General features: G+C 38.2%; 3 protein-coding genes across 9 annotated transcripts; all 3 read right to left on the bottom strand.

Moving 5' to 3' along the window:
• Positions 1–2,419: 2,419 nt before the first annotated feature.
• On the bottom strand, positions 2,420–10,239 carry LOC122058655 (homeobox-leucine zipper protein ROC2-like). 7 transcript variants are annotated; one of them, XM_042621298.1, is made up of 12 exons: positions 9,895–10,239; positions 8,402–8,699; positions 8,182–8,299; positions 7,867–8,055; positions 7,326–7,745; positions 7,140–7,241; positions 6,849–7,049; positions 6,573–6,747; positions 6,025–6,296; positions 3,918–4,013; positions 3,445–3,834; positions 2,420–2,936 (listed from the first exon to the last, which is right to left on the bottom strand). In XM_042621298.1, the coding sequence occupies exons 2-11, from the start codon at positions 8,635–8,637 to the stop codon at positions 3,481–3,483; spliced, it is 2,163 nt and encodes a 720-aa protein (XP_042477232.1). In that variant the 5' UTR covers positions 8,638–8,699; positions 9,895–10,239; the 3' UTR covers positions 2,420–2,936; positions 3,445–3,480. The 7 variants fall into 7 exon arrangements, with proteins under 7 accessions (XP_042477232.1, XP_042477230.1, XP_042477234.1 ...); XM_042621296.1 differs by having other exon boundaries at positions 8,402–8,651; XM_042621300.1 differs by having other exon boundaries at positions 8,402–8,642.
• Positions 10,240–15,608: 5,369 nt separating this feature from the next.
• On the bottom strand, positions 15,609–16,205 carry LOC122059100. Its single transcript, XM_042621795.1, has one exon. It carries the CDS (start codon positions 16,203–16,205, stop codon positions 15,609–15,611), a length of 597 nt encoding a protein of 198 aa, XP_042477729.1.
• A 1,837-nt stretch (positions 16,206–18,042) lies between these two features.
• On the bottom strand, positions 18,043–18,714 carry LOC122059099. Its single transcript, XM_042621794.1, has one exon. It carries the CDS (start codon positions 18,712–18,714, stop codon positions 18,043–18,045), a length of 672 nt encoding a protein of 223 aa, XP_042477728.1.
• Between the last annotated feature and the right edge of the window lie 7,833 nt (positions 18,715–26,547).

Here is a 26,547-nt window from a genome sequence, read left to right as displayed (position 1 = left end):
CAAATTCTCAATAGATTCGGTCGGTCAATCCTGGGCCTCCAAAGTCTGATTGATGCTAAGACAACGTCGTTGGACTCATATTTGCCAAGAATAGATATTCAAGACTTTAAAATACCATGTTTTCTCAACTACGTTGGACTTGATTGCTATCAACGGAATGTTGGCAGCCTAACAAAGTGATCTTCAAATGTCTAATTTTTTCTGGTTGATTCGGTTCAAAAGTGAACCGGGCTAGCTCCAAGGAGAACTAGGCTAGCCTATACCCATCTATAATAGGTTTAGGACCTTGGAATATTTATAACTTAGTCTCCATATATCCGAATTAAATGATTCAAAAATCATTTATTCACATATTTCGCATACTTTGAATTGGAATAAGAATCGAGGACTGTAGTAGCAAGCATGAAGTGACCCCAATGTAAGTCTTACTCATCAAAATGAAATCTTTTCATGAGTACGTAAGGAGCAAATGAGCTCAATTTCTATACAAATTTATCATTTGGACATGTTTACAATTTTTCAGACTGGAAAAAAAAATAATAAGATTTTCCCCTTGGGGTATTTTGGTAATTTTCTTTAGATGATTTATAAACATGTCAAACTGTGAGAAAACTTCCCAACTCTAGAAATACAAGACTCCTACAACTTAAAAAATATTTATTATTATCTAAACAGACTCCAAGATGACAAAATAAGTGTCTACACTTGGTCGGGCAATGCCCATTTCAGTATTGATATTCATGGTTAGTGTCAATTCCAAGCCCAACCTGACTAGCCCAATTGATCATAGGCCTGAGCTTGACATGTTTAATAATAAGGCATTCCCAGTGCATGCACCTAGCCCTTCAGGTGCCTGATCAGACCAATTAAATATGAGTATGACCTGAACCGACTCCTTTAAGCTCGACCTAGCCCGACCCCTTTAGTTCTTATTGAAATTTCCATTTTTCCCATACTTCCCATGAGCTAAAGACTACTAAAGAAGAAAAATGCCAAAAGGCCCAAACCCCCCTTAGTTCTGATATCAATTTTGATGGCTCTGAGAAGTCTCCTAAACTAAAAATATGAATAAGAGAATAATTTAAATCATGAACTCTAAACAGTTTTATATTGATAAGCCGTCTAATTTATTCCCAAATGCATAATTCATTAAAGGTTAATTGTAGTTAAATATAGAAATGATATAATTTATGGGCCTCATTTTATTCGTACATCCCGCTTCTAATTCATTTAGGAGACCAATTTTAGAGAGGACCTATTTAGAACCTAGTTAAAACCTGTTTAAAGTTAAACATGTATGTAGTCCGGTTAAAGTTATAATTTGTTTAAGATCCGATTACGATGGCCGAAGATAGACTGAATGATAACTGTACCATGCCCACCTAAATTAAGCTTAATTAACTAAATGGACAGTAAGGGTGGAACCCTTAAAATTGTTCAAGCCCGGCTAGATCAGACCGAGCCCAACCGGCTGACACCCTTGGTTTTAGTGACTATGGTCTTTTATTTTATTTTATTTTTTGGCCAGGGGCCTGGTGTCTCTCTTCACAACCGATAAAGCCTCTACATATATAATTTGCTTTTCTGCTGGCAAGTGCAGCATTAGGTGCACTTTGCCATTAAATTATTACTACTTCTGATCTGGTACCTGAGAAGCCATTATGCATAAAGGACCTGCATGCATCCTGGCCATATGTTCATCAGCCTTGGAGACACCCGAATTATGTGTATCAAATTCATGTTAGCCAAACGAGATACGTATTGGTGACTTTGTTCCAAGGCCACATACAGCTCAGTGGCAGTGCCTTCAAATCCAAAAGACGAAGGAAAAACCTTTCTTTAATAAAATAAATAAATTGAAACTATATTCATAGGAGAAAAGATCGCTTGGTGGCCTGTGGCCTTTATATGCATGACAAGGTGCATATGGGCATTAATAGTGGATGAATTTATTTTATTTCACAGGGATAAGGTGTCAATTCACATCGCTCTGTGTGGGGGCATAGGAATCACGCTAAGAGAGAGCATTATTTTGCCCTTCATATTATAATTAAAGATTGCTATTTGATCTTGTAGCCTCTGCATCAGCACACATAAGAGCATCAATTTGGATGAAGTTTGAAACTAGACCAGAAAACATTACTCGCTTGCATTGTAATGAGAAGCCACATGGAGATATCTCCCGCACATGGAGGTAGCATAGTCTTTTCAGATACACGTAAACGAGTGACTTTCTTTTCCCTTTGAAATTTTACGAAGGGCAAGATTGTAATTTCACATCCTCCTTTGTCTAGGCATGGGGTCCACTTGAGCTATACCGTTTCTTTCCCCTTATTATTAAGATGGCATGAAGTGGGCTAAATTCAAAATTTCCAATGGGAATATTGATCAAACGTCATCCCTTTCATCTAGATAGTCGGATTAGAATCTTTCTAAATTCACTTTGGAAACCAAAAATATATAGTACTTTACTTCAAACTCTAAGGCTTTTAAAAACTGAAGAATTAAAGCGTTTTTTAAACTTAAACAGAACCCTAACCCTAACACCAAGGGCTCATCAACGCCCACACAACAACAGGAGAAAAAGAGAAAGATGGAGAACCCTAACTCTCATGAACAACCCAAACCCAAAACATAGCCCTCAGTAACCCTAATACTTACCCTAACCCTAAGAAGCTTAAGCACAAAAGAAAAAAAGACAAAAGGGTGATTAGTTTTCTCTCTCATTGTACTCGGCCAAGGAAGTCAATACCCGAACCAACTGCCCTTCCAAGGTGGTGTGAAATCTGTCGCAGGCACTGTTTCGCAGCCCCTCCTAACAGACACCATTAGGCAAGGATCATATGAGGTGCGTTCTTGACTCCCATCTTTTTACACCCTGAAATCTACACCACCCCTCTTTTCCATCTTTCCTTGTTCATCTTGTTCTTCATGAGCTACAATCACAGCAACATTATAAAACAAAGAAATAGTTTAGAACAACTGCGAATATACTAAAGGTTAAGAGAAAAAGAAATGGATTTAAAGCATAGACTTTGAATCCTTTTTCAGAACTTTTCTCCTTTGACATTAAAACTCAAGCCCTAATAACCTTTCTGGCCTTTAATAGGGAAAACACAAACCCTGAAAAACATTAGAGATATCATCAGCAGATCCAACTCCTAAACCTATCAAACCCCGGAAGGTCAAACAGAGACTGATACCCAACTTAGGAAAAAACCCTAAACCAATGTAAAAGAAAACTCTCTTTTTTCTACAACCCAAAAAGAGAGAGGGCCAAAGGATATCATAAACCCTACTTCTCAAGATTTTGGGAAGCATAAAAAGAGCTAGATCTTTGAATGCTTAGCTATGAAATGCTAAACCTAGCAAAAGAATTTAGTCCATTACTAATAGAATATCAAACAAGTAATCATAACATCTTAATTTTTTCGAACATCATACCTGTAAGCCAGCCTTTCCAGTTCATGCATTTTGCCATTAAAATGCGCCCTTAATTCTATCAACAGTGCAAGCAATGAGACTGTTTACGGTAGCCACAGATCCAAGAGAGAGTTTTGCAGTTGGAACTGAATCGACTAAGATTTGAAATGCCACTGTCAGAAGAGTTCCACCAGACCCAACCTCACCAACTAATGTTCCTCCATGAGTTTTTGGTCCATCAGGCAATATAGAAAATCCTGAGGGAAGGAGTGCCACATAGTCTGGATCTCCACCATTTAGCACCACATTCATGGAAACAAGGTCAATAGGAGCATAGATTATATAAGAGCCTGTGGAGTCTGTGAAGCTCTCTTGTAATATTAGCATGTTGCTTTGGTTTGAATTTGTACTCTACAAAATTATCACCAACAATGAGTTATATTACTGTTCATTATAATTAGATAATTAAAAAAACATACATATCTGTATCTTACATTCACGCGCAGTAGTGAGACGCAGTTCCCTGGTTCACGACCATTTGCAACATGTGCCATTTCTTGCACAACACCACCATTTGAAAGTATATCCCACTGTGATTGCAAGAAATAATGGGAAAGAATGTGAGATACAAGTGTTTTTAGAGTGTGAATTTGGAAGGAATATTTCACTATTTATCATTTGATATTTAAAGAAGCTACTTGAAATTAGCATCCTTCAATTGATTAGAAGAATGCACAATGGAAGCACTACTCAAACAACTTATGCACAAGAACATGTATAGCTGCTAATGCTGACTGTTTTGTCACTATTTTGGTGCTTTATATTCTTGATTACATGCCCAATGAACAAAATTCCATATCACTATGCCCCCATCCCCACTGTATGTGGCATGATTGCTCACAGCCTGCTCACACATAAAGGGAGGGGAAGATTTTTGGTACATTTATGCCTAATTAGCATATGAACAATAGTGAACTTTGGATAACTCAAAGAGAATAAAGCAACCAAATCTGTCATTACTTAAAGTTACAGATTACATGCTATATATCTATGACAAATAAAAAAGATGCATTAAATAGAAACTAGTAATAAACATTTTTTGAGGTCTGCAAGTACACATAAATTCTCAAATTTTTAGTATCTTGCAGTTACATTGTTTAGAATGACTTATAAAATCTATCAAATTTCTTGCTAATTGCAATTCAACATTAAATTTTCTTTTCAAACAATCATCTTTTGCTGGATGTAAAGATCTCTGTCTCAGTCTTTTCTTTTGATTTTTATCTAAGGTTGCTATAAATTCTCAAGTTTCTAATTAAAACCTACTAAATGTTTTCTAATCACTAATTTGGTTATACCCAATAAATGATGATCACTTGCTTTAGCATGATGAAAGGATCTTCAAATATTTTCTTTCCCTCATTTCCTTTCTCCACCTTCAATAAATTAAATTAAAAATAAAAAATAAGCACCCTAAGTTGCCATACAATTTTAATGTTTATTCAATACTAAGTCTATAAGATAACTTAAACTCCCTATTACCTGGCTGGTGGTAGCCAGGTTTCCGGATCAAATCTTGCTTCACTCGGCACACATGCATATCCTCCTTTGCATGGATGCACTTACTTCCTCCCCTCCTTGTGCAGTATGTGCTCCCTTCCCTCTCTTGCGTAAGAGGCTATGATAAAAGCTACACTATTTTGTAAAGAAATTTTAACAGTTTATGTGAATCCAAATATTCGAGTATTTGATTTATGCATCTAGTTTTCCCTTACTATACTGGACTAAAGTTGATTTTTCATCCACTACCAAATGAAATTTCTTTTAAGAAATGAAAATATCTCCAAGTATATAGCTGATCATCTTGTTTCTTATGCATTATTAAATATGTGTTTCCTATTGACAATAGAAATATCTTCTTTTGCATTATTGAGAGAGTACCCCAAGTCATTTTGGTTTTCATTCTTCAGATGCATGCAGTTAAGTCCCAAATGTTTATTCAATATTGATTACATCATTTATGTGACTTGAATAAATATGTTATGTATCAACATTTTCCATATTTGGAGGGAGAGGAATTATCGGATATTCAGGAATCAAATCAGTTCTATACAGATGATCATCAGAGACAATTATTGTTGGATGGAGATCAAATGTTGGGGAGTTCCTAGTAAGGGTCCCAAATCCCTTAGAAACTTGTATATGGGCGAGCAATGGTGAATCTAACCCATCAGTTCTTCTAGCTCTTAAGGGTAGATGTTTCATCTGTTCTTGCATGGCTGGGTGGTGCATTTGGTGTTTTCTTGGGTCATCTGGGCCTGCTAGACTTGGGGGGATGAAGCACTCTTGCTCTACTTGAGCTTGTCCTTGTGAGGCTAGTAAGGTTTCATTCTTGTCTCCGTATAATTTTTTTCTTTCTTTGCAATAAAGTTGATTTAACTATAAAAAGAAATATGTTATGTATCTAGCTAGCTGTTCTCTAATTATTATTGATGTTAACAGGGATGCCAAGAAGTTGGGGAACATTATATGAATAGCAGCAATACCATATTGCATTTGAATGACTTAAAATCAAAGAAAGGAATTTTAAAATTTCTATACCTCACTTCGAAAGTTCTCGTCGCGAAGGAAATCGAAAACCCTCTTTGGTGGGACTGGAAGCCAGAAGGACGTGGCGGCACTTAGTACAATACCGGGAGGCCTACCTGGATCATCTATGCTTTTTCTGGTCATGACCCTTACATCTTCAGCAGCACCCCCAGAAACAGTAGTCCATGTGTGAGCAGTTGAAGCACCCACACCACCACAAAAACTCATCACCATCCTCTCAGCCAGCTTCAGCATGCTCTTTCTACCTTCTTGACTTGTTATTACTGTCCGGCAAGAAAACAGCAACAGTGTCAAATATTATTAAACATGTTGCTGGAAAGGACATTTCAGGTTCACAGAGCTTATATAATTTCAGTTGGCTAAAGTAGGAGGAGAAAGTTTCCTCCACAGTGCAGGAAGGTTCACTACACCATATTAGGGTTCACAAACCCTTATAGGGTTTCAGTCCTCTTGCATGCACCTGAAGCCCCGGTCAAGGTATTCTCTTCACCGTGGCTTAAAGAAACTCAGTCCAAAGTAGGAAATGAATTTTTTATTACCACCAACATCTCCAGAAGGAATGCCAGTAGCCATTGCGCTAGCCAAACGTTCACACTGTCGATCCAAAGTACCAACCCAGCGCTTTGCACCAAATGCGAGTCCAGAGTTAACTAGCAATTTGTATATGTTATTCACTGCTCTATCATCAACTTCTACATGTTCAAGCCATGTGACCTAGGAAAATTTTACAAGAAATCACACCAATTAAGTAAAAAATGCTTATTCTGCAATAGCATAATTGAAAAGAAATCAAATCTAGGATATAAATTAATCACCTTGGAATACCCATTTGGCATTTCTTGGATTAAACATCCTGATGGCCTTCTTCTACATCTAGTTCCTAAACCAGGCCTTAAAGTGTCCAATGAAACATCAACCACTGCCCAAGTCCCGTCGGGGTGATGTTTACAGTACCTTACAAAGTAACTCTCACGCGATGGAACAACCGGCGAGGGGACTTGGAATTCTGCTGTCATCTGAAGCAATACACATCAGATAGTTGATCTTAGATCTGTTTATCTCTCAGCACATAACAAGTGAAAACAGGGACCCAAACAAAACAATACCACTTGCAAGGCTCCATTGTAGTTTCCTGCTACTCCTGTTGATAGGACTTCCAGAGTCATGGCTCTTGATACAATGCTAGAGAAGACACTAGCCCACTGAGTCTGGTTATCAAAAAGGAAATTAGTTAGGAGAAATTATTTTTTACTTGAATAAATACAATGCGGGTGAAAGAAAATGGCACTTACCTCATCCATGAGAATCTCAACAATGTTAACATGATTCATGATAACAACAGCAGTTTCCCTAGAAGCTTCAGTTTTCAACCCAAAGGGTTTTGGTCCTATTCCCCTAGGGAAGGTCCGTATATATTCATCTTCATTTAGGATCTCAGTAGCACCATCAGGGCCTGGCAGCCACAAGGGTTCACCTAGTTGAGCCATTCTAATCAGTTCCTCCATTGCTGCCACAGCGAGTTCGATAATCATAGGCTTATCGGCATCAGTTGGTGCAGAGAATGATCTAAGGAGATCACTTGCTGCTCCATACATCTCCCCTCCGGTGGTGCCGTGCATTCCATAGTTCCCAACCCCTAAGTTGGGAAGAGGGTAGGGCACAAACGACTTACCTCCCACATACTTAGCAGCAATGCCCGAAATCCTATCAATCTGCAACAACGTACAAAGACCGAAATTGAATGTCAGATTTCAACAAACTTGAGGGGGTACGTAGGCAGCTTAAGATGGAAATCAAGTTCGATCTAATTAACAAAAAAAAATTAAATAATACCTCTTCTCTGAGTCGAGAATTCTCGATTCTGAGATGATTCTCGTCGAAGGACATCTCCCCAATACTTGTTGGGCCACCACAGTTGGGGCATGAGGTATGGCTGAGGGCTTCTTTATACCTAATATTCTCTGTCCGGAGCTTCTCGTTCTCATTTCTAAGCTGTGTGTTCTCATGGCGCTCATGCTGGGTCTGTAAGGAGAAAGAGAGAGATCATCAAGAAGGAGCTAACAATGGATGCCTGCTTCACTACATTTTGCATTAAAAAAAGGAGCTAAAATGTAATGCAGTCTATGGAGTGACCATTTTTTCATTTACCTTCATTTGGGTTCGTTTATTTTGGAACCAAAACTTGATCTGCAAAGGCTCTAACCCTAATTCACGACTTAGCTCCTTCCTTTGCTTGTCATCTGGATGAGGGCATTCTTTGAAAAATCTGAGGAAAAATAGCTAATTAAGATAAGTAAAAGTAGAGAGAAGAAGAGGGGAAGAGAGGAGAAGAGATGGAAATGATGAAATAGTGAGTACTACTACGTACGATTCCATTTCTTGGATTTGGTGCTGAGTATGGCGGTGGTAGCGCTTCTTGCGGGGGCGGTTGTTGGGGTCTTGATCATCGCCGGAGGCACCACCTTCGAGGTTCTCACTGCCAGATTTGCTCTCCAATTCATCTTCCCTCAGATTTGCCATCTCGTTTTCTAAGGTGTTAGTGCTCATCATCATCTCCAGCGGATACTGCTGCTGCTGACCCTCCAGTAGGTTTGGCTGCAACATCTTATCTACAGATCCTTACGATTGCAACAAAGCCTTATTATGCTTTTTTGTTTTCAATTTAACTACAAAAAAATGCAACTTATGATAAACACACTCTACAACCACTAATACTTAGTACCCAAAAAAAAATACATGAACACAAGAGAATTGTAATAGAGATTGTAAAGCTCTCTCTCTCTCTCTCTCTCTGTCTCTCTCAACAGAAACCCCAATACGCGTTTCTCCAAAATCGAGAAGGGTGTAGACTGAAACACCCAAAAAGTTCTAAAATCTAGACGGTTAAGTTCTTTGACAGTAATTAATTAGAACAATAAAGCAAAGACCAAAACCCAAGAGGGTTGAGAGCTATAGACGAAGAAACACAAGAAGAAGAAATGATAATAAAGCTCTCAACCTGCAAGCCAATCTTTACAAACAATCCCTGCTTACCAGAAAAATTATCAGTCATCAATCAGGTTCTCGCAGAAAGCAAAACAAGTATAATAACACTCTCAAGTGAAGAAGAAGAAAAAAAAAGAAAGCTCCGATGAAGATGGAAAGAAAGTAAAAAAGCTCTGATTAAGATGGAAAGAAAGCGAAGAAGATGAATTCAAGGATAGGGACTGGGGAGCTTTAGAGATAAGAGAGGGAGATGGATTGAATATAAAGGGCTGAGCTAAGCGAATGAAACCCCCGAGGAATACCCAACCCGGTCTTCCTCATCCTTTGGCACGTGTCTCGCCGGAACCATCATCCCGGCAGGCATATGCTAATCCCCCCACTGAGAACCCTAAACCCTAAAACGTATGTGAAAAATGAAAAAAAAAAAAAAAAAAAAAATGAAAAGTTGGGGGAGTAGAACGGGTTAGAGTGTTATAAGAGTCTCTATACCCCTAATAAGATAATTACAGGTAATAGAGGGGCAGTGATGAACACGGTTTCTTACGTGCACACCACGAGATGATGGAAAATTAGTATAACAGTTGACGATTTTGAAATGACCCTTTGACACTAGTCCTCTCTTTCTCTCTCCCACTAACACTCCCAAACAAACAAGAAAAAATAACGCCTACCCAGATCTTGGAGGATTCCTCTCTCTCTTCTCTCTTCTCTCTCTCTCTCTCTCTCTCTCTCTCTCTCTCTCTCTCTCTCTCTCACTCATCAGATTTTGAGAGAGAGGATCAGAGAGAGGGAAACCGTGGGTTTGTGAAACATCACTTCTTTTGAAAGATGGAAAAGAAGCTAAAATATGCTGAGTTGGGAGAAATGTATACTTACTCAAGTGTAAGCTTCCATTAGAGACAAGCAACCCTTGTTGGCTCTCCGGCAGTCCAAACGAGAGGTGAGAAGGGTCAGATCTGCTTCTCAGACTATTAAGTAGCCGGAAACCACGTTTATGGGGTTATCCAACAGTGGTTTCCGGGCGGTTTTGATTGAGATTTCCCTTTCGTATTTGTGAAGAAGAGACAGCGAAATTAAGAGGAGACCATTAACAGGTAGAGAATGAAACAGTCAAAAGAAAAAGAGTAAAGATACGAGGAAAAGAAAGGAAAACAGGGAAGAAAGGGAGAGGTTTGGAGATCGAGAGAAAGGGAAGGAGATGGAGTAATTGCAGAGTGTATAGAGAAGGTGCAATAGCATTTATTGAAGGATAGGTGTAATTGCTAAGGAGAGAGAAAGAGAGCTTTTGGTGTTTAATTTTCATTGAGAGGTAATGGTGAAACGAATGACGGCTACCAAACAACTCAGTTTTCAACTCCCCCTCTTCACTGCACCAAGTTAACGATTGCATTATCCATTATTACTTAACTTTCTTACTTCTCAATCTCTTTTCATGGCGGCATCATAGCTCAAGAACCTAATCAAAATGAAATAGCATGAGAAACTAGAAAGAATAACATGAATTGCATAATTCTTTTTTATTTATTTTTCAATATATTTCATTCATGATCACATTCATATGAATGTACATATATACAAATACAATGACGGAATCAAGCATGTATCAATTTCTCAATAAATCTTCTCAAACTAATCAAATTTGAACCTTATTAAGTGGAAATAATTAGGAACGTCTGCATGCGTTGCATGATACATATACAATTTTACATGAAGTATTATTGCATGGTATATATGGCAAAGATACTCAAGGTTAGAGTAGAGGTCGGTCGGCCTCCTAGCCAATCTAGATATCTGTTGCTCAATATATCATTCCAAACTAATTAAGTTTGAACCATATGAGGTAGAGATACTCTATCTACCTCGCCACATGTATATTACTGATCTGACAATAGAAAAAAAAATGTAAATCAGTGACAAGAAGATTAGTTATAATAATTTTCAAATAAAGTGTAGATAGTGATACTTGATTACCTCTCCACGTACATACTACTGATCTCGATAACGGAAAAAATGTGAAACAATGATAAGAAGATTAGTTATAATAACATATGAATACAATGTAGTTGCTGATTCACGATCTACCCCACCGCATGTATATTACTGATCTCGATAACATAAAAAATGTGAATCATTGAGAAGAAGATTAGTGATTATAATTTCCAATATAATGTAGATAGTGATACTCGATTACCCCTCCATGTGTATACTACTGATTTTTTTTTCTCGCTAAGAATCATTTGTATTAAAATAAAAAGGACAAATACAGTACAAAAACAGGGGAAAATACACCCCTCACATATCAACTAGACGAATTAGGAGATGCCCCAAATCCATCTTCAACATAGCCATCAGCAGAGAGGGGAATCAAGCCCAAAAGCACTCACATTGATAAAGAAAAAATTCCAAAATCAGATTATCCTATATCTTGGACACCCCGAAGGATCCTTGTCCAATTCCATCTTGACCAACTCTGACCAAGAAATGTAAATCGGTGATAAGAAGATTAGTTATAATAATTTCCAAATACAATGTAGTTAGTGATCCTTTTTTTTTTTTTTTTGCTAAACATCAGCAAAAGAATATATTAGAATCAATAAGGAATGAGAGAATACAAAGTTCCTTTAGGTCTCTAATCCACCTTCGACATGGCCATCAGCAGAAGAGATATCCAAAGCTCAAGTAAATTACTACAGAAAACGATATCGAGGTTTATGTTGGGAGTTTCAGTCAAGCTCATAGTAATAAAAGGAGGGGCATTATCTCAAATAGTGGAACCTCAAGTTGTAGTTAGCAATACTCTATCTACCCCGCCACGTGTATATTAATGATCTGGATAATATAAAATATGTAAATGAATTATAAGAAGATTAGTCACAATAATTTCCAAATATTATGCAGTTAGAAATACTCGGTCTACCCACCACATGTATATTATTGATATTTGTATTTCAGCTATCAATTATTACATGAGAATGTAAGCAAAATTTCTTTGATCGTGAGAATTTTATCTCCTTATCCAAAATATTTTATTTCATATCCATCATTTATTAGTATTGAATGTATTGATCACATTTAAATTCTAGATCCATGTTTGTATTTTTTGCAATTAAAAACATAGTTGAAAAACCATGTTTTATGACATGATTCATCTTTTGGGATACCTAGTGACTTGGCATGGTCAAACTAGTTAGGGAGAGTCATGTTTTTTCTTAATTTATAAATATAATAAATATGTATAAATTACTAAAACTAAAAAATATAAAAAAAATGCAAAAAATAGGAAAAAATATATAAATGAATTTGTTGTTCCTCCTAAAAAATTTTAGTAGAAATTTCTTTAAGCTTCTGTTGTATATGTTACTAGTTCATTTAAATTTGAGAGAGCTAGAAAATCTCTGTCACCATTGGAGGGTAACAGATTTGCAGTCAAAAAGAAAAAAAAAGTGAAACTTCTCCATTATTAGCCATTGGGGAGTTGCAGATGGACTTAAAGTTTCATTTTCTCTCAGCAAATTGACGAAGTTGAGCTGTCGAATAAGACCCAAAAGGTTTAATGAATTTTTTTTTTCATGCATATATTTAGATTCTGCTAAGTTGTTGCTTGTTCTCTCTGCTGATGGCCATACCGAAGGTGGAGCTTGCAAGTTGTCCTAGCGGTATCTGCCGTGCCCTTTTGGGTGATCTTTGATGTATTTCTCCTATTTTTCTTAACAAAATTATCTTTTAGAAAAAGAAAAAAATATATTTTGTTGTAACTCAGGTGAAAGAATGAGTCTCATTTGATTTGGACGAGTTGTGACCGATTCTTGTAATTTTTTACCCTCACTGAGTTTACATAAATGTTGACTAGGTTTTCCAGAAATTTTACTTGACTTGGAGAACTTACCTGAGTCAAAACCTTGTTTTCCAACTATGATTAAATTAGAAAATAAATATATCCTTCTATATGGCTACAGCTCCTAGTTTCAATTACTTGAAAATAATGGTGAAACAAAGAGGGGTGTGGACCCTATAGACCCCTCCAGTTCTCCCATTTTTCTTATTTTACTTTTGACATGTTTGTACTAGAATCGTAAGGGGAATCAGTCAAGAATTTTGTGGTCTTAGCAAAACCGGACAGGTTTATTTTAAGTTATTATTATTATTATTATTATTATTATTATTATTATTATTATTATTATTATTATTATTATTATTATTATTATTTTGCTAAAAGATGCTATTATTAAAATAAAAGGGAAAAATACATCAACAGTAAAAGAAAATGGAAACACGGTCGAAACCGCTAGAGAAACTTGCTCTCTCCACCTTCGGCATGGCCATCAGCAGAGAAAGCAAAAAGCACCCTATCAGAATCTGAATCTATGCCTGTCCATTGCATCATTTTCAATCTCCATCATAATATGGCTTGGGAATGTCACAGAGGTTTCTGTGATTTCTGATTTTGAAGCCTTCCTTGCCAAATAATTTGCAACCACATTTGGCTCGCGAAAACAATGTGAAATTTTCCACGAGATAGAGTTCAGATAGGGAAGAATAGCCCTCCATCGTTGAAGCACAAACCATGGGACTTGGTTCTTCTGCACAGCAAAAACCACACCAGCAGAATCTGACTCAACCCACACTTCTCTCGCACCATATCTCTTTGCCATGATCAGTCCTTCCAAAACTGCTTCAAAGTCAGCCTCGAAGATCTTTTTAATGCCTAAGTAAATACTAAATGAGTTGCAAATCTGACCCTCTTTGTTCCGAGCAATACCGCCAGCACCTGCCCTTCCTGGGTTCTCTAGAGAACTCCCGTCGATGTTGATTTTAAACTAATTCGGATGGGGTTTGCACTAATGCACTTCTAGAGGTGGAATAAACTTAGGGGCCTCTATATGTAACCCCAATTTCTTGCAGCATGAGATATCGCTGATGCTCTTCACTTCACCCTTCGAACTACCTAAACAAAGACCAAGCTCATGGCAAATAAATTCAAAAATATGCGCATCGGATCGAGCCTTGTCCTCATGGCTTCTTCTATTTTTCTCCCACCAAATATTAGCTGCAATTATTGAGAAGCTCAGTAGCCATGGGTTTTTTAAGTTCAAGATTCTTGCCTTGGACTTCCACCATTTTATCAAACCTTCTATAGATTGATGCATCAGCCAAGAAATCCCAAAATAAGCACAGAACCTTTCCCATATGCAAGTTGAGTATGGACAGTGAATAAAGACATGGTCAATGCCATCTTCATCTTGGTTGCAGAGGAAGCATCTCGATGCCATCATAATGCCTTTAGCTTTATTTAGCTCGTCCATTAGGAGTTTCCTATGAGCAAGCCGCCATCCTAGGGTAGAGTACCGTGGGGGAAGTCCTTTCCTCCAAATCAAAGAGAACCAAGGAACTTTTGGGGATTTTTCTCTAATTTCATCCCATACAGAAGCCGTAGAAAAATTCCCCATCAGAGATAATTTCCAGGCGCAGAAATCCTCCATCTAAGCAAGTCAAATAGCTATCTCCTTGATAGATTTAAAAATATTATTTAGAAGATCAGACTGCACTAAAGGGAAGTTCCATTGACCATCCTGGATAAACTCACACACTTTGGCATTAGTGTTAGGGGGGGAAAGGTCCATAGTCTGGATCTCCTCCATCAGAGATTTAGGTCCCCACCATTTATCCTTTCAGAAGTTTGTCAAATTGCCATTGCCAATGACCCACCTCTCGTTCTCTGACACAAAGTCCCACGACTTCCGAATCCCCAAGGCAATTGATGAAGGCCTGCTTCCTTTGGAAAATTTACCATCCTTCTTAATAAATCTTGCACGAAGGAAAGAACTAGCGTTCGATTTCCCATGTTTTATTCTCCAAACCATTTTACACAGCATAGCTTTATTTGAGTCTTTTAGCTTCCTGATCCCTAGGCCCCCTTCTTCTTTAGGCTTGCATAGAGTATTCCACTTCACTGTAATTGCTCTCGTGCTGTCCACCTCCCCTGTCCATATAAAGTTTTGCATCCATCTCTCCATAGTAGCTAGAAGAGATGAGGGCCACCAATATACCGCAAATTTGTGAGTAGGGATGCTAGAGATCACATATATGACTAGCTCTGTTCTTCCTGCCATTGAAAGAAGCTTACCCTTCCACCCTGCAAGGCACTTCTTCACGTTGTCCATCATAGGCATGAGAGCGTTCTTTTTAAATCGACCCTTAAAGATTTCAACCCCTAAATATTTTGTAGGGAAGCTACACCTCCAAATTCCCAAAATATTAGAGATACTCTGCCTCCTTGCAGGATCAATCTTGCCGAGGAAAAGCTTACTTTTGTCAAGATTGATGCATTGACCTGAAAATTCTTGATATTTTGTCAAAAAAATTTTTAGATTGTTTACATACCTCTGGGAAGCATTGGTGAATATAAAGATGTCATCCGCGAACAAGATGTACCCTGGGATTTCAGCGCCTCTTGGGCCCTGGATTGGCTTTATTTGGTTCGACTGGATTAGCCCCTTCAACCCCCGAGATAGGACTTCTTCTGCGATTATAAACAGCATCGGCGAAATCGGATCACCTTGTCTCAGGCCTCGTTCCACATTAAAAAAACCTTACAGTCCTCCATTAACTAGAATTGATATCTTAGAAGATATTAGAATTTGGTTGAGCCATCCGATCCATCTCTCAGAGAAACTGAATCTATGCATAACCTGAAAAATAAACGTCCAGCCAATTGTGTCATAGGCTTTTCTGATGTCGATTTTTATGCCAATACCCCCTCCTCTGGTGGATGAGAACATCAAGTTCGCAAGCTTTGAAGCGACCATATTATTGTCATGTATAATCTTTCCTTTTTGGAAAGCGCCTTGCTCATCAGATATTAATCTGGGAAGAAGAGGCTCCAACCTCAATGCCATCACCTTTGTAATAATTTTGCAGAAGAAGTTTCCCATGCATAGAGGCCGGAAGTTACCTAGGTTATCTACCCTATCTATCTTAGGGATCAGCACAAGAAAATTATTGTTCACACCATGCGGCATGTAGCTTGAGCTGAAAAAATATCTGACCGCGTTGCTCACTTCTTTTTCCACAATGTGCCAGCATCTTTTGAAGAAAGCCCCAGGGAAGCCGTCAGGACCTGGCGAGCTGTCCGGATCAAGCTCCCACACAACCCTTTTAATCTCTGCATCACCAGGAAGGGCATCCATATGGTAATGATCAGCTTGGTTCAGGATCAAGGGAATATTGTCTAGTAATTCCTCATGCTATACCGTCGGGGTTGCTTTATGAAAATTCTCATAGAAGTCAACTATGTAGTTCCCTATTTGGATGGGATCATCAACCATAGAGCCATCCTGCTTCTTAATTGATTTGATCGTGTTCTTATTCCTCCTCATTTTGATAGAAAGGTGGAAGAATTTGGAGTTTCTGTCACCAAATTTCAGCCATCTAATCCTTGCTTTTTCAGCCCACATTTTTTCATGATTTTCCATGACCTTAATCAAGGTAGTCTTAGCCTCGGCCTCCAAGGCATACAACTGATCATCCATACCTTCTGTATCAATCTGCACCTGAATCTGCTCTAGATCCCTCTTTGCCTATTCCAGCGCCCTATCCAGGTGAGGAAAAGCAGACCTTGGCCAATCTCTGATCACACCCTTAAGCTTTTTAATCTTATTGAAAAGAACATAGATAGGACCTCCCGAAATCCATTTCGACCAAGAATCCGCCACCACTCTATCGAAGTCGTCGTGATCCATCCAGAATCGGTGAAATCTAAATGGGCAATTTTGAGGCCTCTGACTAGATTCAGACATAAGAATCAATGGGGCATGATCGGAACAAATGCGTTGAAGAACATGTTGGGAACAGTCCTAAAAACTATCAAGCCATTTTTCATTACAGAAACTTCTGTTCAGAACCGAACAAACATTTCCACGGCATTGATTATTTTTCCAAGTGAATTTTCTGCCAATCGAGGGAACCTGAGACATGGAGCAAGCATCTACCATGGCTCCAAATTCCGCTGCAGAGCCTAGACTAAATTTCCCTGGGCCTCATTTTTCATGAGAGTGGAGAGTGGCGTTGAAATCACCCATCATCGCCCACGGGGTAGGAACCAAAGGGGAATCAGCCGCCAAAAGTATCCATAAGGATCTTCTCTCTACTCTGAAGCAGCTGGCATGCACAAATGTCACCTGGATTCGATGGGCCCCCCAAGTTATGGAGGTAGTTATGTGTTGCTTCGAATTAGAGACAACCACGGGCGCTCTCAAATTGCGCTTCCATAGAATCCACAAGTTAGAGACTCTACTTGCTCTATGATTAAAGATAACATCGCTATGAAATCCCAATTTATTAAAAAATAGATTCGGGAAATCACTCACAGAGATCATCGGCTCTGCAATACACAGAAGGTCTGGGTCCTTATTTATAATGTCCCTCAAGGCACGTTTACTGAACACCTTTCACATCCCTCTGATATTCCAAAACAGGATCTTCATAAAATCACATATGGAGCACAGTCTCACGGTCAGACCTTAATGCCTACCCCGTCACTGCGATTGTCTTCCCTTTTCTACTTTCTCCCTCTGCCCTGCATATGGCATTATCCAGTTCCACAATCTCTTGGTGCTGAATGATCATCTTGCCTCCTAAATATTGAGATGACGCCATGCTAGAGACCACATGAACCTCCTCGCCACAATTTTGAGTTCTCCCACTCTTGCCGCCTCTACCTTGGGCTCTTCCTCCACGACCAGTGGTATACGACACTCTATTCTTGCGAGGTCGTAATTTACGCTGCAACTTCTCACTCCCTACATTTTCTGGCACGCCTACCATGATCGGCACTGCAGCGTTCTACATATTTTCTTCCTCAGAGGCCTGCGATTCCTTCTCAGAGGAAGAGAATTCAGATTCAGCTGGGTCTAATCCTTATTCATATCCACCTTCACCGAGTGGGTTATCCACCATAACTGAGTCATCAGTATTACTAGTAGGGACGTGAGATATTGGAAGTAATATCTCCAAATCACCTTGATTCTATCTATCCAGTTGACCTTCCAAAATAGGAGGGGAATCTCCCATTGGAGGATTTCCATTGTTTATGGTATTTTCCTTTAAAAAAAGGGGTGGAATATTTCCTTCCAAATTAGTCCTTCCAATGTCACTAGAAGCATCTGGATTTGCCACCAGTGAGAGCCGCCCATCCTCTGTTCGGCCAACACAGCCTTGATTCAGATTCACATTTGCGTCTCCCTTTAATCCTTCATCGGACCTCTCCTTGCTCTTTGTCTCCCTACATTGGGTGATAGAGTGACCCAGTTTTTTGCAAAACGAGCATCTTCCAATGTCGTCTTCATACAAGATTCTCTGCTTAAACCAGAATAGAGTGTTTGTCCTCGGTTGCCTTCTCTCCACCTGGATCTCCTCCACACGAGAGCCCCCTAGTTCCACTTCTACGAGGATACGCGCATAGCTACCCATAGTGGCGTTCCTCGTCCTACGATCTATCTCCACAGGGCGTCCAAATGCCTTGGCCATTGATAGTAAAATTCTCTCATGCCAATATTCCATAGGTAGCTCAGAATAGTGAATCCACACCAATTTATTTTGGGTATGATCATCGTGAATACTAAACTCTGGGCGCCATCGCTGAAAACGAATGACCTGTCCCTTCACCTTAACTGGGCCTCGTTTCCACATGGAGGACATGTCCCCTTCGATTTCAAGTCGGAGAAGAATAAATCCTTTCCCCAAGGGAGAAAGATTTACTCTACCTTTCAGATTCCAGGGTTCCTAGGCAGCACTTCGCACATCATTCATCGAAATAAATCGAAAATTGACTCTTCCGATCAGCGCAATGTTGAAACTTTGCAGCTTCTCCTCATATGCTTCCTGAGGGATAACTACCTTAGTGAGGGGCCTTGCATGAATCGGATCTAGCAGGTTCTCGATGTTAGGTAGAGATCTCTTCGTCACTGTAGCATTGGATTTCTCCCTCTGGTTAATCCCGCCATCCCTGGATACAGGTAAAGCCTCGATGGTAGCCTCCATCTGAGACTGCGTCTCATTCCCCTTCTCTATGTTTCCGTCAGAACCTATTCCAGTCTCATGTTGTACGCTAGGACCCTCCCCAGGATCCTGGAGGGTGTGATGCCTATGTATAGCCGACCAAAAATCAGTAATTTTTTTTGGTTTACCTCTATCCGGCGGCCGGTCCCCATGGGGTCCCAAAATTCCCTCCGCCTCAGAGCTACTCTCTCCTTCGCTGTTCATATTTCCTTTCCTTTTAAGTTATTATTTAACAATAAGAATAGAGGTATTTTCTATCAAATATATTTGAGTTCTTAATATTACAGACATATAAAATTCTTGCAACAATTACCCTAAGAATTTGATGTTGAGTGCTTCCAAAAAAAAAAAAAAGAGGTTACACTAGATTTATTCATGTATTTATGGATGAGAAAAAAGAATGCAAAAACATTCTTGAAGGATTTACTAGGATAAAAATTCAAAAAATATTAAGGAATAACAATATGATTAAAAGGGGGGGGGGTTTGACTGAGTACATTTAGGATTGTTTATCTTTGTTTTAGATTGTTTTCAGACCATGCCGAAGGTGAAAAAGTGAGTTCTAAAGTCTATATATTGTATTTGTGATACGGGTATGACTCATTATTTTCTATTCCATCTTTCCACTCGCCCATGTGAAAGAGAAACAAAGAGAATGCAAGCATGCATGTTTGTATGTCATTTTTCTTCTACTAATATAGGATTAGAGTGTCACTTGTTTGTATTAGGGTTTGGAACATTCTACTATGAGATTAGCGTAGGGTTGTATTGAGTTGGCTAGGGTTAGCGTATGGATGAGTCTATATAGAGGTGGGCTAGTTAAGAGATTCCGAAGATGTAGCCCAACCAAACCCTCATTGTCCCCATCTCGTCTATCTTCCTCTCCATTAAATGTGTCTGAGTCTCCGAGTCACACAAGCCTTGCATGACAAAAACCATTTACTAGGCAGTTGATATTCAAGAATTTCATCAAAGGGGCCCTTTTAACTCAGCGGTAGAGTAACGCCATGGTAAGGTATGTCTTACCATAAGGGGCTCTTTCCACAAAACTTCAGTCTTAGCCTTCATTTTTTAGCAGAAAATAGAGATATTGTTGATATTTGTAATAAAGTAATTGCTCACACCCTTCCCTTTCAGGTATGCTTTGCCATGTACGTTATCTCTCATGATTTTATTCTCTCTCTCTCTCTCTCTCTCTCTCTCTCTCTCTCTCTCTCTCTCTTCTATTTTTATAAAAGAAAAAAAAAAAACCAAAATGAGAAAAAGAATAACCCATTCTCTCTCTCTTCAATTAATTAAAAAAAAAAAAAGAATACCATCCCATCATGCATTAAAAAAATGGCATATCTGGTGCATGAGACTCTCACATGTATGAGGTCCATGTAGTAAAAATTACGTAGCTTTACTCCAAGAATGTTGAGAAGTTATTCCGACTACTATCCAATCATGCAATCTTATGTCCAAAACACATGGTAGTGAAATAACCACCTTGCCCCTCTCTATTTGATGTTAGGTGTGCGTTCCCATTGGTCTGCCCTGGGCCACATGTTTACGCCTTTACGGCATAGTTTTTGGATCGATATCGGATCATGGATTGATAAATGGATCTACCGTACCCAGCCCATACTGGATCAATATTATAAAGTTTTGGGGGTAAACTAGTAAAAAAAGCAATATCGAGCCTAGGTGGCAAAATCGTCCGATCAAGCTTAAAACAGCTGGTACGTTAAAATGCCCGTACCCTGGACGAAATCCTTGACTTATCCCACTCATAAGTGAGGGAGAGAGAATGAATAGAAAAGAGAGAGAGAGAGAGAGAGAGAGCTGCCCCAGCAAGTCGTTACATTGTGTCTTGATCCATTGCACGTCTGAGGAGAGTAATTATTTACGTACAATTCTCTTCCTAACACGTGTCTCATGTTCCATGGTCCCACGGAACGTACTTTTTTTTTATTTTTTTTTTCAGCAATGCAAAATCAGTAGATTATAAATCTGGCTTAAATTAACACCCATATTGTGGAAGAGATCTAGATTGGTGGGCACCCATTGGATCCGACCAAAACAGGTTGACAGTAATAATTCTAACTATTCAAGGTCATTTTCGTCATTTCAAACTCTTAACGGTGGCTTTTTGTCCCTTTCCTCTTAGTAATCACCCTTTTCTTCTTTGACCTCTGGCTTTTTTTCTTAATGAGGGGGAGCACAGAATTTCATACTCCAACTAGAATACCAGATAGATTCTCCTTGTCAGTCTGGAGGAAGGAAAATGGAAACTGAGAGGGCAAAAGTGTCTGACGTGTCCAAAACGTCTATGTACAATGTAATAGAAAAGGGTATTTCTGGTACTTTGGTCTTATAAAATTTTAACCGTCTACCGAAACTGCCATTTCACTTTCCTTCGGTTTTCAAGGGTGGAAAGTCAGGTCAGAACGGTTGTTCCTCGTTTTTGCCTTTACTCACTTTTGGAGTCAACGAAGATAGTTGAAGGGCTGATGAGTTGGGAATCAGAATTGACGGGAAAAGTTGTAACTCCTCCACAAAAGGGTTTATGGTTTTCCATGTGATGTCACAAGTCAAGAATCAATACACACTCATGACTTGCAGCGTGGGACACGCTTGTTTCCAAAATTTCTGCAAAAATTCTGCAAAAACACTTTCACCAACTTACGTAAGGTCATTTAAAAGGGAGGGATCAACACAATGTTCATATGTATTGGCAGTTTGGCATCCCTCAAGTTAAATCAATATGAAGATAACACGGGAGAAGGGGTCTCACCATTGGTGTACTGGGGTCCACATCATCAGGTAGGAGAGAGAGAGAGAGAGAGAGAGAGAGAAGGTCTGTGTTATTATGAATGTGTACATGACTAAAATAAATATCTAAATAAAGAACTCCCTCAATCTAGACATAAGCAGACATAAAAAGACTATGCTGTCCCTGGCCTTTTGTGCTAAATATGTTATCCTACTCTCGTACTTTTATTAGCCCAATGCATTGATGCTACCTATACCCAACTGGCATGCATGGTTCTTTTTCCCATAAATATTTCATCTGAAAGTATTAGGATTTAATTTTCCTTTAATTGATGGTGAAGAGAGAATCTATGGACCGTTGATGATGAATGTTTGTTATGATTGGACTCTAGGTTCATCATTAACTCTCACATTTATTGTTTATGGTTCAAAATACATTTCTGTCCAATCAAAGGATCAAATTTAATGATCCAAAAGATTTTTTTTTCATTATAGGTGAAGAGAAACAAGGTCCAACATATATTTACTAAATAAGAAAATGTTTGTTGTGAGACTGCACTGTTCTTACATCAGCATTGGGGTCAATGAGAGTGTATGCATAGCAATCCAAGGGGAGAGGCGGGGTGACCATTTTCACTAGCCCATGTGAGAGGGCAATGGGGCACTGTTAGGCAGTGCTCCAATTCCCTTACTAAATATGATAAAAATATTAATAGATTACAAGAGTCTTCTTCCTCTTTCCATTAGAGAAAGAGATTTCCCTTCCTTTCTCTTAATTTGTTACCTGTAATGAAAAAGAGCATTTGAAAATAAAATAACATTACATCTAAAAAGTATAAGGGTAGTTGCCCATTTAACAAGTGAATCTGATGTTTTAAAAATCACAAGATAAATTTAAGTTTTTTATTTCTATTTTTTAATTTATATTGTTAGTTCCCATTTAGAGTTAGGAGACTGTCCAATAATACCTAGAGTATTGATACATATGAATGAACATATATGGGATGTGCGCCATTATAAAAGGGGGATTTGATTGATTAGATTCTGGAATTTAGACACTTAGCTAATCTAGACCAGTCCTTTCTATCCAACAATCAAAACATATCTATTATGATAAAATAGATGTTTCATGATATTTAAAAAAATGAGGAGGGATAGGTATGTTGTCGGTGTATGGTTAGCTAGTGGACAACACCAATGGGAGTACATGATGGGATATCATTGAGGAATGATATGAGGGTCATTTCAAAAAGGGGAAGAGAGAGATAGGCACAATGGGTGTTAGCATAGCATACGATATACCGGCGGCATACCCTACATTTTCATTAATAAAAAAAAAAAACCTTTTGTTAATAATAAAATGAGAAAAAAAGGTTGCCAGGTCATGTAAAGGGTGTTCATTCTTGGCCGTATCAGTTAGCCCAACGGAGAAACTCCGAGACCAGCCAAGGCCATTTATTAAATGTGCTAGGCTCAAGCCCGGACCAAATAGTGCGAGGGTCCAACACAACAGTGGCTCGACAAGGACCGACCTCCTAAGAGCCCATTTTAGAACATGTTTAAGGTCTGTCCAAGGCATTTTTAGCCCGATTAGTGGTAGCCCAATTAAAGATCGACAACTAACCTACCATTTATAAATGAGAGCCTAGCTTATGAGGACCGATCATAATTAAAATGTTTTCCTTTTTCTTTTGGATGAAGGATCACTACCTAGTCATGTGGTTACTGCACCAGTGCATGAGCCAATGGGAGAAGATGTAGTGGCATGGACCAGGGCAATCTTTTTATGCAACTCTATGTCTAAGTGTAAGGGGCCGTAGCGTGAATCCAGTGCATGAAGCACTGATTGCAGCCTTTGCTGGTCGAGCAGGCTCCAGGTTTATGGTCTAGTAAAGTTCCCTTGGGTAGTTCTACAAGATATTTAAAAAAATAAAAATAAAAATGGGCCACAGCCATGCATCATTCTTTTCCCCTTTTCTCTTTTAGTTAAAATTAATTTCATGCTCATCTTTATCTTTTATATAGTTAGGTCGAAGGAGAGTTGAACTCATGACCCCTTAATTTTGAGGTGTTGCTATTCACCAACTGATGAGCGGTTCCCTTGGAGTAATTCCATTCTCATCCCTCCCCTTGCAACAAGATGGAGCTTCCCCTTCCCCCTCACCCCCAATTGAATTCCTCTGTGGCGTGATAGGACGTTTGACACGCATTCAACGGCAAAAAAGGCTCAAACACTAAGTCCAAGACGATCATATGTAGCCTGAGGCATTTTTGATCGTTGGATGTGTTCTAAACTCCCTATTGCGCCACAGAAGATCTAAGTCCTTCCCCCCACACCCCACCCCACCCCCCCAAAAAAAAAGTAATGGTGGAACTTTATGATTCTTTGTAGGGATATTCATAATTTCATAACTTTGTATTCCAGCCAAAATTATGTAGAGGCAACGGCCATATGTATTGCATAATTGCAAGACTCGAAACCATTAGACGTTTCATTCTTAGATACTTTACTTTATAGCTCATTAAAATCTGATAAGATAAAAAATCTTAACCATCTAAACTCCATAAACAAAGTTTTCATTGACAGAGAAGGCAAATTTAACTCATTGAAATGCCTGTAGACGACCCTAAGGTTATTGCATTGACACTAATTGATGAGAATATATTAATGAGATGGAACTTTAAAAATACCATTCTAGTGTGCCTCAATAATTGTTTTCTTGTTAATTACTCCAAAGAAAATTTTTGTTTTCATTTATTTATTTATTTAGGAAAGATCTCTTTCAGGCAAGAATTTTTGGGCAGTGAAGAAGCAAACCCTCTCCTATAGAATTTATTATGATGGGTTCCTTGTGGTTTTATGAACTAAGAAAGTGAAATGGAAGTTATTATCTTATTCCTTTCAGAAGGAATGTATGCATGTTTCACTCCACCCATTTAGGAATTCAGGGCATATTTTTGTTGCACCATTAAGGCCATCCTTGTCTTACAACTGTCTTTCCTTTTCTTTACAATGCACTTTTTTCCATTGAAAGACGAGATAACTCTTTTGAAGTAGCTTTTGATTTATTTTGGTCCCCTCTTTCCTATTGTCTTCCTTTTGAAGTAGCTGTTGATTTCTTTTGGTCCCCTCTTTCCTATTGTCTTCTAGTTTTGTAAATGCCAAATAAATTATTTTTTTTAATGATATCTTGTAGTATTGGTCACTATCCCTTCAGTGTTAAATAGTTTGCTAGAGCTTTTATGGGAGGACGGGGATTCATCTTTATTTCTTTTTATTTTCTTTGTTCAATAAAATAATATTATAGAAATTAAAAAAAAAAAGGGCCTAATATACTCCGAGCTAGAAGAAGACCATCCCTTATCAGCTTCCATTGCATGCAGATAAGCTTCTCCCATGCTTGCATTTAGCAGCCACAAAAACCCATTATTGCTGTCCTTGATCATGATACCCCTCTCCAAACACCAAGATGAGAATCAACTTTACAAGCATTATTTTCTGTTTCAAGCATGGATTTAGTTCTTGGTATCGGAATTGATCGGTCTCTGCCGATATCAATCTGATCCAAGTCAGTATTGGAGAAGATCGGTAGGTATACGTCGCCTTTCTTTTCAGAAAAAATAATTCTTTACTGTTTTACCCCTGAAATGATATGGATAATTGATCCAAATTAATCAAGAATCGAGGATCAATCTTAGCTGATATCGATACAATACCGACAGTATAATACCGATACTTGAAGTCATGGTGCTCACTCAAAAACGGCTATTTTTAAGAAGTCACTTCTCTTAAAAAGGATCCCCAAAGGGATTTTTCACCTTTATAACTAGGAGTCGTCCCTAGCCATTCAGAATCAATTCTCAAGTTATTTTTCTCACAAAATATCTCTTTTGAGAGTTCATATATTACTATTTTCATAATTTTCTTGTGAGTTTGACTACAACCTTGAAAGACTCATGCATCACTACTATTTTCATAGCCATATTGTTCGATTGCTATCACCTTAGTGTTGCTCTGGCCCTGGCCCTGGCCCCGGCTCTGGCCCTGTAGAGACTGGTCATGACTTTGACCTAATAGTCAAAGGTTTTAACTTTTAACCACATTATCGGTCACTATCGCTTCGAATTCAAATCAAATTGGAATCAATAGGTCAGTTTACAAAGTGTGTTAATTTACAAATGGTTATTTTACGTAATCCCCTGTTTATTCAACATTTGGAATTTTCTAAGAAAAAAAATTTGTCACATCAATCCTTAATATGGTTTCAAGTATTGTTATCCGATCGACTGCATCAGCTGTATCATGTCAGTGTCAGCCAAGATTGATATCAATACTTTACCGATCTGAATCGGTTACAAGTATAGTTTTAGAAGTAAAACCGTAAATTTTTTTTTAAAGTGAGAATAAAAGTGATCGATAGTATCATTGTGATCAATATCTGATCAGATACCAATACTGATAACTAAATCCATGATCCTCAACTAATTTCACTACTGATAACATATTTGAGAAAAATCTATTATTATTATTATTATTATTATTATTATTATTATTATTATTATTATTATTATTATTATTATTATTATTATTATTATTATTATTATTATTATTATTATTATTATTATTATTATTATTATTATTATTATTATTATTATTATTATTATTATTATTATTATTATTATTATTATTATTATTATTATTATTATTATTATTATTAT

Source organism: Macadamia integrifolia, chromosome 13 (genome assembly GCF_013358625.1).
Source record: "Macadamia integrifolia cultivar HAES 741 chromosome 13, SCU_Mint_v3, whole genome shotgun sequence".
NCBI lineage: Eukaryota > Viridiplantae > Streptophyta > Magnoliopsida > Proteales > Proteaceae > Macadamia > Macadamia integrifolia.
The sequence above is the reverse complement of the archived record's forward strand: the minus strand, read 5'-3'. Positions and strand labels throughout refer to the sequence as shown.

Bases quoted from the DNA above. Each gene is read 5' to 3' on its own strand.
- LOC122058655 (XM_042621294.1), bottom strand. The intron at 7,050-7,139 runs GTATTGTTTTGT...GTATTGCTTCAG, and splicing joins ACAATGGAGCCTTGCAAGTG to ATGACAGCAGAATTCCAAGT. The intron at 6,297-6,572 runs GTAATAAAAAAT...CTTGCCGGACAG, and splicing joins TCCTTCTGGAGATGTTGGTG to TAATAACAAGTCAAGAAGGT.
- LOC122059100 (XM_042621795.1), bottom strand. From the start codon at position 16,205: ATGGATGCCCTTCCTGGTGATGCAGAGATTAAAAGGGTTGTGTGGGAG.
- LOC122059099 (XM_042621794.1), bottom strand. From the start codon at position 18,714: ATGTCCTCCATGTGGAAACGAGGCCCAGTTAAGGTGAAGGGACAGGTC.